The 18,966-nt window shown below is 44.0% G+C and overlaps 2 protein-coding genes across 3 annotated transcripts in view; both read right to left on the bottom strand.

Moving 5' to 3' along the window:
- The window catches only part of TET1 (tet methylcytosine dioxygenase 1), a 114,915-nt gene that overhangs the window by 58,881 nt on the left and 37,068 nt on the right, over positions 1-18,966 (bottom strand). The gene's annotated exons all lie outside the window — the stretch shown is intronic.
- Positions 9,787-12,618, bottom strand: LOC142072898 (zinc finger protein with KRAB and SCAN domains 2-like). The gene is made up of 2 exons (XM_075131175.1): positions 11,272-12,618; positions 9,787-10,303 (listed from the first exon to the last, which is right to left on the bottom strand). Exons 1-2 carry the CDS (start codon positions 11,870-11,872, stop codon positions 10,152-10,154), a joined length of 753 nt encoding a protein of 250 aa, XP_074987276.1. The 5' UTR covers positions 11,873-12,618; the 3' UTR covers positions 9,787-10,151.

The following is an 18,966-nucleotide window of genomic DNA, read 5'->3' as shown; positions in this document are numbered from 1 at the left end:
GAGAATACTCTCATGGCAGTGGTCCCTGAAAAGGGGTAAGAAAGGGGGTTTTGGAGGAAGTAGGGATACAAATTCTATCGTATAGTCAGAGTGGATGACATTCCGCACACACCTGTTCATTGTTATCACACTCCAGGTGTTGAAAAAAAGGGCTAGATGACCCCCAAATTTTGTGTGGGAGTTGGAAACGGTTGGGCTTAGTGTTTTGTGACTCCGGCTCCAGGCGCATGCATAACATCAAAAATAACATCAAGCCAGGGGCTGAGACTGACATCTCAAAACTGTTGCATAATGTGTAGGGAAGCAAGACTTTTGAACCCTCAGTCTTTTACGTGGTGGTTCAAAAGGGCCTCCGATGGAAAAACTGCAAAGCCATATGTCTAGATTTGACCGATGGGTTGTGAAACTTCCTCTCAGGGGCAGGTGTGTATATCCCCACCAAGCAGAGGGTAGCCAATCAATCACAGGTGCTAGAACTAGAGATGCGGGGGGTGGCGGGGGGTGCTGCACCCCCTGGCTTGAAGTGGTTTCCATTATATACAGGGTTTACAGTTTGGTTCAATGGCTCTCAGCACCCTCACTAAAAAAATTGTTCCAGCACTCCTGCCTGCAATCCTTCAGAGTATGGAGGGACTTCTTTGTCTTCTGGTCGAACAGGTATGATTAACTGAAGGGTAGGTCCTCAATGGTATTCTGGACCTCCCTAAGGAACCCTGATGGATGGATCCCGGGGTTTGGGAGGAGCCAGAGATGGTGGTACTGACAGAACACAGTTTGGTATCTATGGAGCCCAATGCTTATGGGCTTTCTTGTGGTGCTTCTGGAGGACTTAGGACATCCTAAATCCTCCTGGCCGAGCCAGCTGGCTTGCTTACTACCAAATCTGACTTTTTTTTTTTTAAATGGACTTAGAGGAAGACTTAGTCTCATGTTTATGAGAATGCTTCCTAGCTTCCCGACAAGACCCCCCATGGAATGGGATAGATTCTCCTGCACCAGAGTTGGACTTCGCAGCAGGAGGTGCACTCCTGGAGGATGGGGAGGTTTCCCTGGGCTGGGTCCGATGCAAGTCTCATGGCCTACTCCTTGAGGTGTTCGTGGAGATGGAGTTCCAGCCCTTCTCGGGTATGGCTGGGGAACAATCAGCAGATACTGCATCTCGCTGAGATGTGAGCTTCCCCAAGGCGATACAGGCAGCATTGGTGGTTGTTGTTGACTGAGGATTGTGGGCAGGAAACCCAGAGTCTTGGGCATAGTTCAGTACCCTAACAGGGTACGAGGCGGGGGGAGGTGCCACTGAGAGACTAATCTAATGCTAAACAATAAAAACGGTTAAGCTATTTACAAATTAGATGATTCTTATTTTGTAGAACGAAGCCAAAGCTGTGAACAGGAAAAGTTCTGACCTGAACCATGCGGTGATTAGAAGGAACTGGAGAGGTGGTCGATCCTCCCTGCCCTTTATCCCCTCGGTCAGAGGCATGAGGTGAGCCAGGGTGCATGTGTGGACCATCAGATGCTGCTTTCAAATTCTCTGGCTCCAGGAGCATGCATAACCCCACAGTGGAATACAGTTAGGGACCATCACTCAAAGAAGAATCCAGTTTACAGATTAGTAAACTGAGGCACAGACAGGTTACGTGATTTTCAGAAATAGGAACAGAATCCAGTCTCAACTCCCGCTGCCCCTACTCCAGCTACCAAACAACATCCCTTCCTGTTGTATTATAATTTCAAACCAGTGCAGTTTGCACCATCAGAGAAACATATTTTCAGAATTTGTATCCACTCATTTGGTTCATGTGACATAGTAACTGTTTCCCTTATTTGCTGCAGCCAGAATAATGGCTTCGCATTTTTTCCACCGTAAACCTTACATTTGTTCTTTTGTTTGCATGATTGTTCGTTCTATTAAAAATACTGGGGCAGTTTTGCCATATTTAAACACTTTACATTTGTATACAATTAAACTTTAATTTCTTTCTGCAGTCATCACAAACAGCTTAGTTGTCTGCATCTAGCAGCATTCCAGAACATAAGAAAGAACAGTTCCAATTGTGGTCACATCATCAAATATTTTTGATACAAAATAAAACTTCCTAATTTCATATGTACTGAGGTACCACAAGCTGATCAACTGTGAGAAAAATATTTGCAGGAAAATGATACTCGCTAAATAAATTATAATGTTATGGCAAGAGAGACACGGCCATGCATGAGAATTTTGTAGAAAGGTGAGCTAACAACTCATAAGCCTTTTCATTTTGAGATCATAACTGGATCATATTCAGATTTTAAAACAAGATTATACACCTCTAGTGACAATAAGCTATTCAGGGAGAATGGAGCTGCAAATTCCATTTCAATGTGCATCCAGAGAACATTATTTTCTCCAACATAATTTACTTTAAAGCCCTCCCATATGTATTTCAAAGTCTCCTCGCTGTGTAAGTTTCAAAAAGACATGCTAATTTCACTCTCCCTTAACTACTGTAAGGGAATAGATACATTATCTGCTCCACCTGCATGAGGAATAATAATAGGATAAATCTGCTCCTAAATATGTTCACAGGAACGTGAATTTCTGAGGAAATGGTCCTCTAACAGTTTGGTTAGCTAGTTATTATCATCTCCTCTAAAACAGTGTATCCTGTTCATTTTTAATGCAACTCCTCTGAGTAAATATATATATTCTGATCTTAATAAATAATAACAACAATGAGCACTAATACAGCTTAAAGGTTAGAGTATCCTCTCAGTCTCACTGTTAGAAAGAAGCTATATTATAAATGAAAGTTTGCCAAGGATTCTGGATAAATTGCATACACTGGGCCAGGTTCTCTGGTTTGCTGTAGCCTTGTAGGTAATGCAAAGTAACCTTAAGCTGGTGGGAGATAGCCAGTGAAGATATCCTCCTGTGCAGCGGCAGGCAAAGTCTCTGCTAACCGCTCCCTACCCTGGCATCAGAGGAAGGAAGGTGTGCGTCTGGGTGTATGTGGGATGAGGAGGGTGCGTAGCTGAGCAGAGTTCCACTATGTCTGTTTCACACCTGTACCCGGGATGTAAATTTGGGCTGCTATTGTGAAGTCCTCAGGCAGCACCAAATCAGAGAGCTTCAACTGTATTGAGGCCCTTACCTTTACTGTAATATACCTTTATTGCCTGTACTCCTCCTGAAAATGCTGAACTTTATATAATTTATCTCAACCACAGGGGGAAGAATGGCCTGGGTAATTGTAATTATATTATCAGCAATATTTTCACATTAATCTTCAATTTAGAAAGGGCTTCAAAGTCCTCACATAACAGTTTAGATTGTGGTTTTGAAGCCATAGTCACAGGTGGGAAGGGTGTGGGCTCTCTATATCAATGGGAACCTCTCCCATATCTTCTCCCATCCAAAGCAATTCTGGTTGATACAGTCAAAAAATTCTTTCAAGAGCATATACCAGAGCAGCCACTTGTACACAATTTATCTAGGTTTAGTGTGCTCCCTTGTACACTAGCTCCACCCCACTCACCCATTTGGCACTTCCTTCCCCCTTCAAGGTGTTGGGCTGGTGCCTGACTTTCCTAGCCTTTACACTCAGACAGTGCAAAGACTAGGATTGTGACTATTCTCTGTGAAGAGGCACAAGGGATTAAGGCTTGTTCCATCCCTTGCCCTACTTGCGAATCCATGCAGGGTCAGCCACAGGTAGACTCAAATAAAGCAAAAACACCAGCTGTACACACTGACCAAAATGCTACTTTCCACTGAGATAGGACAGGATCACACTGCAACACTGAACAACACAAGAGTGAGTGCAAAAACTCAATCTGTACATAATTAGTTACAGAGATGTGGAAAAATAAAAAAACAATGTTAACCCCTCCGCAAAACAACCTACCAAATTAAATTCATTTAGGCCCAGTCTACACCAGTCCACATTAGTGCAAATCTCCAGTGAAGATCCACTACATCAGTGTACAACAGGATTTGCACTGCTGCTATTTACCCCAGTAAGCTATGGAAAAGAGGGAGCAAAGTGAGGAAGGGCCAGGTTTACAGTATACATACATAATCGAACTGTGGAATTTACTGTTACCAGAAATTATTGAGGCAAACAGTTTTGAGAATTCAAAAAATGATATTGATATGAATAAGTATGCACTAATTTATCCTCACTAGATATTTAGGTCAAAAGTTACAAGGAAGTACCTTTATGCTCCAGTACTTAAGGTGTATATTTACAGGGATTAGGAATTATTTATGATATAGGTATATTTACGGGGTGCTTCTGACTTCCCCTAAACCATCAAATACAGGCCACTACAAGAGGAAGAATTCTGGAAAGAATTCTGAGCAATGATTTGCTTCACTATGGAAGATCTTATGTATTTATAACAGAGTAAATAATGGTGAACAATATAAACAGATTAAGAAGGATTTGGTTCTTTTAATTGATTGGGCAAGCCTGAGATAGCAAATCCTTCTGAATTATTAGTGGAGCTATCTTCAAAACAGTGTAAGGATATTAGTTCAATAAAAGATATACGGTTGACTTTTTATAGTTCTCCAGAACTCCAGTAAACCTATGATTAGATATTAAAATTCTATTCACTAGTTTTTCTAACTTAATTGGAATAAATTGTTTCTGACGTCTGTAAAGAAATCTGTTTCCACAACTATTCGGTCATCGCTCCAACAAACCAGCCAATTTTCCATATCTTCATAACATAAAATTCAATCTATCTCCTGTCTTCGAGATTCAGTTTCTGATCATATTTTGTCTTTAAACAATTCCCTTTCTTCTCTTCCTCCATACTTGCAGGTGGAGAGCTGGCCAGTGAATATAAAGAATATGGAATCTTCAGTGGATTAGGGTAAAAGTTTATGATTTATCATTTTAGCTTTCCTTTTTTATCTTATTACGATTAACTTGTATTACAGTATTGTCCTGAATCATAGCCAACTTCAGAGCTCCATTTTGTTAGGTGCTGTACCTACACATAGTAACAGAGTCCTTGCCTTAAAGAGCTTGCAATCTAACAGACAAAACATACAAAAAGTCTTGACATATTATGATGGAACTCTATGCTCTACAAAGTTTTCTTCTATCCCCTATTTATAGTATTGTACGTCAGAACCCCAGGCATAATCATAGTTCTTGAGACAGCTCTTTCCTGGAGCTCTAACAGCCATAACCCACTCTAAAAGGGACAAGGAAGAGTGGAGTGGAGGCAGAACTATGGTCTGCACAATCCTTGATAGGAAAATGCCCCGCCGTGATGCAGTTCCACTCCACCAATTACTTACAGCTGTTCCTGAATAACAAAACTGACCTCCAAAACCTCTCTCCTTCCTTCCTTTGTTGTTAGTACAGGATTTCTCCAGCTATTTCTGTTACTTTTAGACTCCTCTATGTAAAGCAGACTTTTTGTTACATTCTCAGTAATGCTGCTCAGATATTATGATTACAGTTTTGCTTTGCTTTCTTTCAGAGCACCATTAAAATGTCTCAGAAAGTATTTCTTCAAATAGAGGAAATTAACATTCTCCAACACAAATAGTCTTGGAAGACATTATACAATGGAATTCTTCAGACTTTCCATATCAGATACTATCATTTTCATCTTCTCCCATTGAATTCTATAACGGGCAGTGTCTTGTCTGCCTAACATGACCTGGATCAGCTATAGTAAGTTTATTTAACATTTAGTGTTATATAAATTATGCTTTAATCTCGTAATTTATGCTGCGTGACAGTTAGCTTGTGAAAGGAGATAGCTCCTTTTACTTAGTAATGAAACATTCTCTTCCAAACAGTGATGAAGGCTATCAATAGGGCTGATTAAACTTTTTGTGAATGTCTTAGATACCTCCAGCTAGTTTTACATAGTCAAAGTGGGGCAGAAAACCTTTAATTAAATGCACATCAGTGTTTCTGTGACAGCAGATAGGAAAGGAAACAAGAAGCGATATCAAAGATACAATGCCCTTTATCAAGAGGGTATTCCATGACACCGGGGACAGAAGGAGGAAGAACTTAGTTTTAGGAAGTTTGTGTGCACTGTACTAAGCTGACAGGATAAAAAAAGCCCTTTTTTGTTATTTCTCATGAGACTATAGCCACAGACTGCCCTCAGAAAAGATGGCTGCTGTTTCATTAAAAGCTTAGTATGTGGGGGAAGTGAGGATGTCCCTAGTAAAGATGGCCAACCATTGCCTATTGTTTTTGTTGGGAATAAAGCCAGCGGGCTACTATGAAAGATGGCTGCCCTGTATGCTATATGTTTAGAAAAGTTTACTGGAAAGACTGACTATGACAATGTCAGAAAATCTCCACATATCAAAGTTTGCAATGGAAAACCTGTAAGTGATGCTACTGGAGCTAACTTAGGGTATACACTAGAAATGCTGCAGTGACGCAGTTGCAGTGCTGTAGCACAGATACTTACTACAGGGACAAAAGGGGTTCCATCACTGTAGTAAACCCATCTCTCCAAGAGGTGGTAGCTAGATCAATGGAACAATTCTTCCATCGACCTACTGGTGTCTACACCAGGGCTTAGGTCAGCTTCATTACATCACACAGGGTTTAATATTTTTCACAGCTTTGAGCAATGTAGTAAAGCTAACCTAACTTTGCAGCATACACCAGCCCTAAAATGCCAATGCTCATAATTTAAGATTGATATTGCTGTGAACTCAAAGAGTATTTTACAAAGATCTTACAAGCAAAATTCTGTCCTCACACTTGTTTTATAAAACAGAAATTACAAGAAAAAAGTTCACTTTTTGGTACCATTTCACAGTTGTCTGTACCTTTATTTTGCTAACCCAATTTCACATTGTCACATAAGCAGCTAATAACATGGATTTAAACTCTATACTTAGCCAATAAATGTTAAGTGATCTAATTGTTTTAGGAATTCTAGGAGTGATACACTGACCAAGTTCTCTGTGACACAGAAAATAACAGGTTTAAAATTCTTTACAGTTCACTAATTCTGCTTATGGGCTACCTCCATGCAAAACCCCAGCAGCTTCTTCAAGACTCTTTAGTGTATATGGGCGCAAGCCAACGCACGCTGAAATCAATAGATTGGATTCATGGGAGGTGGATTATACATAAAAGAGTTATACTCACAAGATAGGTATCAGATACTCACAGAGCATGATGCTGCATCCACTGAAGTTAGTGACTACAGTGGTTCAGGATCAGGCCCAGAGTGAACTGCTCATGATCAACCTATACAGAAAATCAATCAGCAAAATATTTCACATACATTAATTACAGTAAATCTTGATTTGCCATCAGACAAGGCTGAATTAACTGAGTAAATCATTTGGTATGAATGATTCACTCAGCTCTTCTTGTCACAAACACTGATAAGATAATGGAACCAATTGTGTTCACTTCATATATCAATGGCCTGCAATAGAGAATGTGCAGTAATGTGATGTTGCTTCTACTCTACAATTGGGCTAGCCATTCATACAAACAAGGACAAAACAATTCAGAATGACTAAGACCAGGAATACTGGCATTAAATGCTTTATCAATTCAGTATGAAGAAATGTAAGGTAATGACATTAAGTACAAAAAAGCAACTAAAAGGGACGCATTCACCTTGTCAATATGGCACAGAACAAGGAGATGGTAGCTGATCACATATTTATTACACATACAATTTTGAAATCTTAGGGAAAATTCTGACCTGGAGTATGTAATAAGCCAACACAATTTGATGATGAATAAACAGAAGTCACAAAAATGCAAGTCTGTGGAAGTTATTCTGTCAGTGTATAAGAATATAATGAGCCCAATGTTTACATTGCTTCATGCAGTTTAGCTCATTTGATTATAAAAACAGTATTACAGGTACTGCTGACAGCAGCCAAAGTGCTAACAGAATTTAAAGGGGGAAATTATGGTCTTACTGAAGTCATTGGGAAATGGAAACTCCTTATTCTTGTCCACTCAGAGTTAAATATGATCTATTAGTAAATTTAGTTTTCTCTCATCACATTCACAACATTATTTGCTTCATACAGTACTTTGTGACTGTGATTGGTGGAGAACAGTGCAAACATTTTCTATAAACAGACACATTTTACAACAAAATTTCTTCTGCCATGCTCAAATCCCAAATGTAGCCACTTTCCATGAACATTTGCATTGAGAATATAAATTGTAAATTCTGACACACAGGCCATGTCTACACTACGAAAGTACTCTGATTTTACAGAAGTCAATTTTTGGGAACAGACTGTATAAAGTCGAGTGCATGCGTCCACACTAAGCACATTAATTCGGTGGTGTGCGTCCACAGTACCGTGGCAAGCGTCAACATTCCGAGAGGTGCACTGTGAGTAGCTATCCCACAGTCCCTGCAGTCCCCGCTGCCCATTGGAATTCTGGGCTGAGCTCCCAATGCCTGATGGGGCCAAAAATTTGTCGAGGGTGATTATGGGTAAATGTCGTCACTCAACCCTCCCTCCATGAAAGCAACGGCAGACAATCATTTCACGCCCTTTTCCCTGGATTGTTGAGCAGACGCCATAGCACAGCAGGCATAGAGCCCATTCAGCTCACCACAGCAGTTATGACCATTATAAACACCTTGCGCATTATCATTCAGTTTACGCAGAACCAGAACCTGAAAAACCAGGCAAGGAGGTGACGGAAGCACGGTGATAAGGACATGAACACAGATTTCTCTAAAACCGCGGTCCCCATCCATTTGGAGATCATGGTGTTACTGGGGCAGGCTCATGCCGTGGAATGCCGATTCTGGGCCTGGGAAACAAGCACAGAGTCGTGAGGCCGCACAGTGTTGCAGGTCTGGGATGATTCCCAGTGGCTCCAAAACTTTTGCATGCGTAAGGGCACTTTCATGGAACTTTGTGACTCGCTTTCCCCTGCCCTGAAGCGCAAGAATACCAAGATGAAAGCAGCCCTCACAGTTCGTAAGCAAGTGGCAATAGCCCTGTGGAAGCTTGCAATGCCAGACAGCTACTTGTCAGTCGGTAATCAATTTGGAGTGGGCAAATCTACTGTGGGGGTTGCTATAATACAAGCAGCCAACGCAATCATTGAGCTGCTGCTATCAAAGGTAGTGACTCTGGAAAATGTGCAGATCATAGTAGATGGCTTTACCCCAATGGGATTCCCTAACTGTGGTGGGGCAAAAGATGGAACGCATATCTCTACCTTGGGACCGCAGCACCAGGGCAGCCAGTACATAAATTGCAAGGGGTACTTTTCAATGGTGCTGCAAGCACTGGTGGATCACAAGGGGTGTTTCACCAACATCAACGTGGGAAAAGTTCATGACGCTCACGTCTTCAGGAACTCTGGTCTGTGCATTTGGATGTTTAAAGGGTCGCTGGCGCAGTTTACTGACTTGCTCAGACCTCAGTGAAACCAATATCCCATTGTTATTGCTGCTTGCTGTGTGCTCCACAATCTCTGTGAGAGTAAGGGGGAGACGTTTATGGCGGGGTGGGAGGTTGATGCAAACGGCCTGGCTGCCAGACACCAGGGCGGTTAGAAGAGCACAGCAGGAGGCGCTGCGCATCAGAGAAGCTTTGAAAACCAGTTTCGTAACTGGCCAGGGTACTGTGTGACACTTCTGTTTGTTTCTCCTTGATGAAAACCTGCCCCCTTGGTTGACTCTAAATTCTCTGTAAGCCACCCACCCTCCCCCCTTCGATCGCAGATTGCTTGCAAAGGAAATAAAGTCACTATCATTTTAAAAACATGTATTCTTTATTAATTGATTATAAAAATAGGGAGATAACTCACAAAGTAGCCCGGGTGGGGTGTGGGATGAGGGAAGGAAAAGGCCACTTCAAAACTTGTTGAATGACAGCCTTCTGTTGCTTGGGCTGTCCTCTGGGGTGGAGTGGTTGGGTGCCCGGAGCCTCCCCCCCTGCGTTCTTGGGCGTCTGGGTGAGGAGGCTATGGAACTTGGGGAGGAGGGAGGGCGGTTAAACAGGGGCTGCAGCGGCAGTCTGTGATCCTGCTGCCATTCATGAACCTTCACAAGGTGCCAGAGCATGTCCGTTTGATCCTGCAGTAGCCCCAGCGTTGCCTCATGCCTCCTCTGATCTTCCTGCCGCCACCTCTCCTCACGTTCATCGGCCACTTTCCTGTACTCTGCTATTGTGTCCCTCCACACATTCTACTGAGCTTTGTCAGTGCCGGACGACTGCATGGGCTCAGAGAACATTTCATTGCGTGTGCGTTTTTTCGCAGCCTTATCTGAGATAGCCTTTGGGACAGAGGAGGGAGGCTTGAAACATTTGCAGCTTCTGGAGGAAAAAAAGGGAGTGAAGTATTTTAAAAGATACATTTTACAGAACAATGGCTATACTCTTTCACGGTGAACAACACTATTCACATTACATAGCACATGTGATTTTTGGTACAAGATCGCATTTTGCATCTTATATCGAGTGCCTGTGGCTTTGGTGTTGGAGATCACACACGCAGTGCCGGGCAACAGAATTCGGCTTGCAGGCAGCCATGGTAAGCCATAGACTTTCGGCTTCTGCAACCTTCATAACAGCAGCGCCGTCCTCTCCCATACCAAGCAAAGCACGTTGAGTTAGCCATTTAGTCCTGTTAACATGCAGCAGCAGAAATCAAACTAACGCCCCCACCCATCCAATTCTCTGGGATGATTGCTTTACCCCTCCCCCCACTGCATGGCTGGTATCAGGGAAGATCCCTGCTAGCCAAACATGAACAGCTCAGCGCAAATGCGCCCCCCCACCTCATGGGTAACTGTGGGGAGGATTTTTTTTCAGCCATAGGCAAACAGCCCAGCAGGAACGGCCACCTCTGAATGTCCCCTTAATTAAATTCCCCTATTTCAACCAGGTTACCATGAACGATATCACTCTCCTGAAGATAACACAGAGAGATAAAGAACAGATGTTGCTTGAATGCCAGCAAACACCGGGACCATACGCTGCCAGGCTTTGTCATGCAGTGATACCAGATTACTTGCGACTAGCATGGCATGGTAAAGTGTCCTACCAGGGAGGACGGAATAAGGCTGCTCTCCCCAGAAACCTTCTGCAAAGGCTTTTAGAGTACCTCCAGGAGAGCTTCATGGAGATGTCCCTGGAGAATTTCCGCTCCGTCCCTAGACATATTAACAGTCTTTGCCAGTAGCTGTACTGGCCACGAATGCATCCCAAGTCCTCAGCGCTACTTAATCATTAAAAAACACTTGCTTTTATAACATGTATTATATTTAAAAAGGTACACTCACCAGAGGTCCCTTCTCCGGCTTCATTGGGTTGGGAGGGTATTTCAGTCAGGGTGATAAAAAGATCCTGGCTGTCGGGGAGAACGGTGTGCTGTGAGCGCGCCTCAAGCTCGTCCTCCTCATTTTCCCTGTCCGCAAAATCCTCAGGCATGGCGGAGAGTACCCCATCATCGTAGTCCACGGACAGGGGTGGGGTAGTGGTGGCGGCGCCCCCTAGAATTGCATGCAGCTCAGCGTAGAAGCGGCATGTCTGGGGCTCTGTCCCAGGGCATCCGTTTGATTCTTTGGTTTTCTGGTGCGCTTGTCTGAGCTCCTTAAGTTTCAGGCGGCACTGTGTTGCGTCCCTGCTGTAGCCTCTGTCCCTCATGGCCTCGGAGATTTTTTGAAATGTTTTGGCATTTCGTCTTTTGGAATGTAGTTCTGATAGCATGGATTCCTCTCCCCATACAGCAATCAGATCCAATATCTCCCGTTCGGTCCATGCTAGAGCTCTTTTTTGATTCTGGGACTGCATGGTCACCTGTGCTGATGAGCTCTGCATGGTCAAACAGGAAATGAGATTCAAAAGTTCCCGGGGCTTTTCCTGTACACCTAGCCAGTGCATCGGAGTTCAGAGTGCTGTCCAGAGTGGTCACAATGGTGCACTGTGGGATAGCTCCCGGAGGCCAATACCTTCAAATTGCGTCCACACTAACCCTAATTCGAAACGGCGATGTTGATTTCAGGGCTAATCCCCTCACTGGGGAGGAGTACACAAATCGGTTTTAAGAGCCCTTTCTGTAAAAAAAAAATGGCTTCGTTGTGTGGACAGGTGCAGGGTTAATTTGATTTAACGCTGCTAAATCCGACATAAACTTGTAGTGTAGACCAGGCTTAAGTATCTGAACTGAAAACAGTATATTTTATATGGGACGGAACTCTACTTAATAATAGAGGGAAGAAGTTCCTAAAATCGCTCTCCAGAACCTTTGCACAGTGTCAATTAAACTAGCCAGACAAGGATCAGAACGCTCTCATACTAACTAGAGCCAAAAGCTGAACCCCACACTTAAAGAGTTCACTATTGCACCACATAATACTCACTGGTTTTACAGATTAGGAAGTATTGCATTATACAATAATTAGGGCTGTCAATTAATCACAGTTAACTCAAGTGTACTGTGCTCACTTTATATTACAATATCTGTACTGTAAAAAAGACAAACAAAAAATAGCATTTTTCAATTCACCTCATACAAGTACTATAATGCAATCTCTTTTTCGTGAAAGTGCAACTTCTAAATGTAAAACAAAACAATGTAAAACTTTAAAGCCTACAAGTCCACTCAGTTCTACTTCTTGTTCAGCCAATTGCTAAGACAAACAAGTTTGTTTACATTTATGGGAGATAATGCTGCCCGCTTCTTATTTACAATGTTATCTAAAAGTGAGAACAGGCGTTCGCATGGCACTGTTGAAGCTGGTGTTGCAAGGTATTTACATGCCAGATGTGCTAAACATTCATATGCCCCCTCATGCTTTGATCACCATTCCACTGTGTACTTTGTATTCTGTGTTGTAACTGAAATCAATATATTTGAAAATGTAGAAAACATCCAAAATATGTAAATAAATAGTATTCTATTATTTAACAGTGTAAGTAAACTTAAATTAAATTAAATTAATAACTATTTTTTTAATCGTTTGACAGCCCTCGTTGATATGAAAGATCAATTCCTGTGGGGTCCATTTCCCCTAAGCTGTGAGATTTGGAAGCATGCATCCCAGCCCATCAGGGAGACATCTGTAGTAATGATCCTCGTGGGAGTAGGCTGCAAGAATGGAACTCCCACACACACCTTTTGTGGATCCTTCCATCAGTTTAGAGAATAAAGGACCTTCCAAGGTACGGATGCCTGCCTGGATAGACTATGGTTGTTGGGAGTGTAGACAGTTCTCAGTCATTCCTGAAGACACCAGGAATGTAGTCTTGCTAAGGGTGTCACAAATGTACTGGCTGCCATATGGCCCAGAAATTTCAGGCAAGCCTTGTGTTGTTTGTGGGCTCTGTTGTATTGCTGAAATGAGGCTGGACATTGTGGCAAATCTGTCCTTTGGCAAATATGTTCTCGCAGGAAGAGTCCAGAGTGGCCCCAATGAAGTCTATTAGCTCAGCGCGTATGAGGGTAGACTTTTCCTTGTTGATGCAAAGGCTGAGTGAGTGGAACAGAGAGAGGGCCGTGCTGGTTGCTATCTGTACCTCAAGAAATGAGCAACTTTTCAGGAGCCATTCATCCAGTAGGGAAAGATAATTATTCCCATCTGGCAAAGATGGGATGTGGGAGCCAAGAAAACTTTGGTAAAGACCCTTGGGGAGGTGGAAAAACCAAAAGGTATGACGTGATACTGTTAGTGGTCCCAGCCAATCACAAAACATAGGAAACATCTATGCAAAGGGTGTATGGTGATATGAAAATAAGTGTCCTGAAGATTGAGGTGACAAACCAATCTCCCAGATCCAGAGAGGGAATTATCACTGCTAGGGTTACCATCCTGAAGCATTGAGAGCCAGGGCCGGATTAACTTTTTGTGGGCCTGGCGCCAAACATATTTGTGGGCCCCCCTGTGGAATGAAGGAGCCAGGGGCAAGAGCACAGCGGGCAGGGTGAATTTGATTTAAATCATGATTTAAATCACTACTCAGGAAGACTTGATTTAATCATGTTTTTTCTACATAAAAGTGCATTCTTGTTGGTTGTTATAACCTTAATACATATTCTTCACAACTCAGAGATAGATGTAGGTTTCATTTTTAGAAGGTACACTATATATTTTTAAACAGTGATTTATTTTGAAAACTTTTCAGATGAGTTTTACAGCTATATCAGAAAATGAATGATTGTTTGATTATTTCATTTTGAAACTTTGCACTTTTAGAGAGAGGTAAGGAATTGACTCTGTGTACACAAATTTGCAGAGGGACAATAGAGTTGAGGTCTGTTATTTCTCACCTCTATATATTATTTATTTATTTTAAAACATTTTTGCTTTTAACAAGCATGTTACCTTTGGAGACACAAATCCACAGTTTGAGAACTGCAAAACTAAGCATCTCTAATGGTATCTTCTAGACTGAGCACCAAGTCCCATTGGGTAGATAGAAAGATTAATCTAAATCTATACAGAAGCCTGTGGAACCCCATACAATTCGGTCCCTAATCCATGAACTATTAGAACTCATTTACATAACTTTTTTAAACATTACATGAATATATTGTCTCATTCTATAGAATCATAATTTATAATCCCTATTCCATGATGAGATTTAATGCATCTTTAAATAGGTTTTTTCCTCAAAAAGCATTTTACCAAAAAAATCCTACTTAAATAAAAAAAGATTTTTTGATTTTTTTTTTTTAAATCATGGATTTTTATCCACCCTGACAGCGGGGAATGATTGGGGGGGGGGGGGGAAGAGAATTGGTCCCCAGATGAAGTGAGGCAGGGGCTGGGGCAAGATGAGCACAGTGGGGCATGGGGCGGGGGGAGGATTATCATAGAATCATAGAATATCAGGGTTGGAAGGGACCCCAGAAGGTCATCTAGTCCAACCCCCTGCTCAAAGCAGGACCAATTCCCAGTTAAATCATCATTAGTCCCTGCTGACTGGAGCAAGGCAGGGGCCGGGGGCAAAAGCACAGCGGGGTGGGAGCAACGGTTGGTCCCTGGAGCCAGGGAGGGGCTGGGGGTAAACTGCAAGCATAGCAGGGCTGGGGAGGGGATAAGCAGGATCCCATCCTCGTCCCTACCCACACAGAGCAGGTACCTACCTTCTCGCTGGTTCTAACCCATTCTCTTCATCTCTCTCTGCACTGAGCTGCCCCTCCTCCAGTGTGATGAAGTGGGAATGTTCTTAATGTTTTCTCTGAATACTGTGTGGGTGCCTCAGTTTCCCCTATGCATTTCTTAAGTATCTAGGTGCTGGGATAAGGGTGTGTGATTGTTGCAGAGCGCTAGGCAGGTGTGATGCTGTCTTCACAGAGAATGGCTGACAGGAATGCAGGGTCTGGCCAGGAGTTAGGGTGTGGGAGGGGGCTCAGGGTTGGGGCAGGAGGTTGGGGTGTGGAGTGCTTACCTGGAGCAGCTCCTGTTTGGTGCAAGGGGTGCAGATGGGAATGGAGGGGGTGCAGGAGCTCCCATTTGGTGCTCAGGGTGGGGGTGGGGATGTGGGCGGAGGGTTCAGGAGTCAGGGCATGGGGGAGCTGGGGATGTGTGGGGGGTGCAAAAGTCAGGGCTGGGGTTGTGGGGGTATGTGAGGGGCGTGCAGGAGTCAGGGCTGGAGTCGTGGGGGTGCGTGGTGGAGGAAGAAGGAGTCAGGGCAGGAGGCTGCAGGTGTGTGAGGGGGGTGCAGGAGTCAGGGCAGGGGGCTGGGGATGTGGGCTGGGGTTGTGGGGGTGCTCCCAGCCCTGAGCGGCTCACGGCAGGGGGCTGGAGGGGGTGTGCCCCGATTTCACCCCCTTCCCCAAGGCCCCACCACGCCTCTTCTCTACCTCCTCCCCCAAGTGGCGAGCTCCCTACGGCCCCGCTCCTCACCCTCCCTCGTGCTGGCAAACAGCTGTTCGGCGGCGGGAGAAGTGCTGGGAGAGGCAGGGGCGGGAAAGTAACATGCTCGGGGAAGGGGGGGAGGAGCTTGACTGCCGGTGGAGCCTGCCTTGCTGCAGCAGGAGTCCGCAGGACCAAGCTTCTGCCCACTGCCCCCGCAGGAGAGAGTGGGGGTCAGAGAAGAGTGGGCAAGGCCAGGGTCCCTTTGGAGTGTGGGCCCGGCGCCATGGTAAACCCAGTACTGCTGAGAGCAGACAAAGGTGTTCAAGGTCCTGAGATCCAGAACTGGTCGCCCATTCACCCCCTCTCCCTGGATTTTCTTTGGGATGAGGAAGTATCGGGAATAAAACCCTTTTCTGACTAAATCTGGGGGAACACATTCGATCACTCACAGTGTTAGGAGGAATTGTATCTCCTGCTTCAAGAGAACCTTGTAAGAAGGGTACCTGAAGAGGGATGGGGTAGGTAGGGGCATGCAGTAAGGACAAGACCTGGATGGAATAACCGGTAGAAATCACCTCCAAGATCCACCTGTCTGAGGTGATGAGCCCCCAGGAAGATAGAAAATGAGAGCAATGGTCCCCATAAAGGTGGAGAGGGGAAAGGTGCAGCATAGGATCCAAACCAGGAGGGTGTTCATGACCCTCAACCAACGGTTCAAAATGGTTGTTTTGAGGATGTCGCTTTCTGGGCGTTCGCTGTAGAGCAGTGGTTCTCAAACTTTTGTACTGGTGACCCCCTTCACATAGCAAGCCTCTGAGTGCAACCTCCTTATAACACTTTTTAATACATTTAACACCATTATAAATGCTGGAGGCAAAGCAGGGTTTGGGGTGGAGGCTGACAGCTTGGGACCCCCCCATGTAATAACCTCACAACTCCCTGAGCAGTCCCAACCCCCAGTTTGAGAACCCCTGCTGTAGAGGTTGGTCCTCTCTTAGTGAACCTGGGCTTCTTCATAGAGAGTTCAGCTGTTCTCATGTGCTGGTAGTGGACTGTGCGAGACCATTGAGTCGCCTGTAATCTACTGTATTTTCCCTTTGCCGCAGGTGGCCCAGAGAGCATAGCGTCACCTGAGAATCTTTAAGAGAATGAAGTGACACGTGACATCACTGAGGGCCCCTCAAAGGGAAGATCCTTGAGGGTAAGTAGGCTCCAGGAGGTGAGCTGGTTCTGGTTGAGTGTGTCTCTTGGAACCCCTCAGCAATGATGATTCATGCTTTCCCATAATTCAAAGGTCCTAATGAAGCAGGAGCCTGGATGGTACTGGGGACTCTGGATAGAGACCCTCAGGAGTCAGTATGTCAGGTGGCTTTGGAGGCAGTACTGAAGTGTGATCGGTATGCCTTTAATGTCTGGCTACAGAAGATGATACTGATGACAGTTTTGGCTTGGCTCTGGAGTCCTTGTGTTTCAAAGACACTGAGTCTGGTGCTGATGCCAGTGCCACTCTGTTTACCTGATAGCTTCTTGGTATGCAGCATAGTCTTCTTAGCTGGTCCTGTGGCCTTGGTACTGGAGGGGAGGGACCTTCAGCTGTACCCATGTGAGGACACTAGATCTCCTGAGACCCAGATCGATAGGGTGACTTTCCCATTCTCTTATTCCCATTCTGGAGAAAGAGGTCTTTTCTTTTTTGAGGGTCCAGATGGTGTTGAAGGGCCCCCAGGATCTTTGTTTAACCTCGCAGCAGAGATGGTTGCCAGGGCTTTCTGAGCAACTGGATCCAAAGTATAGGGGGTGAATCAGACCCGCACCCCAACCCCAAGTCTCACAGAGTGCTTTATCAACAGGAGTTTTAGTCTGTCCTCCCTCAGTTTCTTAAATCTGCTTTTAAAACCTGAGAAGATCTTACATTTGGAAAGGATGTGAGTCTGACCTTAGGCCAGTGGCCCTCAACCTTCCCAAACTACTGTACCCCTTTCAGGAGTCTGATTTGTCTTCAGTACTCCCGAGTTTCACCTCACTTTAAAACTACTTGCTTACAAAATCAGACATAAAAATACAAGTGTCACAGCACACTGTTACTGAAAAATTGCTTACTTTCTTATTTTTACCATATAATTATAAAATAAATCGACTGGAATATAAATATTGTACTTATATTTCAGTATATAGTATACAGAGCAGTATAAACAAGTCACTGTCTAGATGAAAGCATAGTTTGTACTGAGTTTGCTAGTGCTTTTTACGTAGCGTGCTGTAAAATTAGGCAAATATCTAGATGAGTTGATGTAATCCCTGGAAGACCTACGTGTACCCCAGGTATGCGTACCCCTGGTTGAGAACCACTGCCCCAGGCAGCAGAGGCAACTTGAATGTCCACTGTCATGGGGGGAAAAGATCTATGGCTGACTGGGCAGGGTTTGAAGCCCAGGGTGTTGGGCATAACCCATATACAAGACTGCAGATCAAGGCCCAGACTGGGCAAAAGAAAAAGGGAAGGGAATGCCCACCCCACTCCTCAAAGCATAAATTGTGCTAAATAACAAAGAAAGAAATAAAGAAAAAGAAAGAAAATACCAAAGAAAAGAAAGGAAGATTAAGTGAGAGAGATAACAAGCTGCATAGTTAGGTAACAGACACTGAGACACTGTCTTAAGCCACAGGCAGTAGAGAAGTAACTGGAGGGACGGTGGGTCTGCCCCCTCCCTATATACCCTCGTATCCGAGCACAAGCATGTTTAGGGTACAGGGGCAGACCCACGGACACTGCTGATGAATGCACTTGCTGATGTGAAGTACCCACAGGGACACTATTCGAAAAAGAGTATTTATTTTCCTCTATGAAAAGAACTTTACAATCTTTTTTGGGGTCCTCAATTCACTTAAAATGGATGAATTTTAAAACATTACATGCACATATAATAAGGAACACTCGCTGTGCTAAGTCTAAAAAAATGATTTGGTCATTCCAAAATTATAAGTAATATGCACTTTCTAAATCTACCTCTGATTACATAGTCCTGAATGTCGCAATGAAAATATTTCTAAAATCACCTCCATTAAGATTTCCAAAACCTAGTTGCAAGACTTCTGCCTCCATTAACTGTTCCAGCAAGAATAAAGACAACCAGTTCTTTCCTAGCTCTTTCCTGAAACTTGTCTCTGTTACCA

The sequence above is a fragment of the Caretta caretta genome, chromosome 7, assembly GCF_965140235.1.
Source record: "Caretta caretta isolate rCarCar2 chromosome 7, rCarCar1.hap1, whole genome shotgun sequence".
Lineage (NCBI taxonomy): Eukaryota > Metazoa > Chordata > Testudines > Cheloniidae > Caretta > Caretta caretta.
Note: the sequence above shows the minus strand (reverse complement) of the source record. Positions and strands in the feature narration are given on the sequence as shown.

Coding starts and splice junctions, on each gene's coding strand:
- LOC142072898 (XM_075131175.1), bottom strand. CDS start 11,872: ATGCACTGGCTAGGTGTACAGGAAAAGCCCCGGGAACTTTTGAATCTC. Junction 10,304..11,271: donor AGCCGGAGAAGGGACCTCTG/GTGAGTGTACCT, acceptor TTTTTCCTCCAG/AAGCTGCAAATGTTTCAAGC.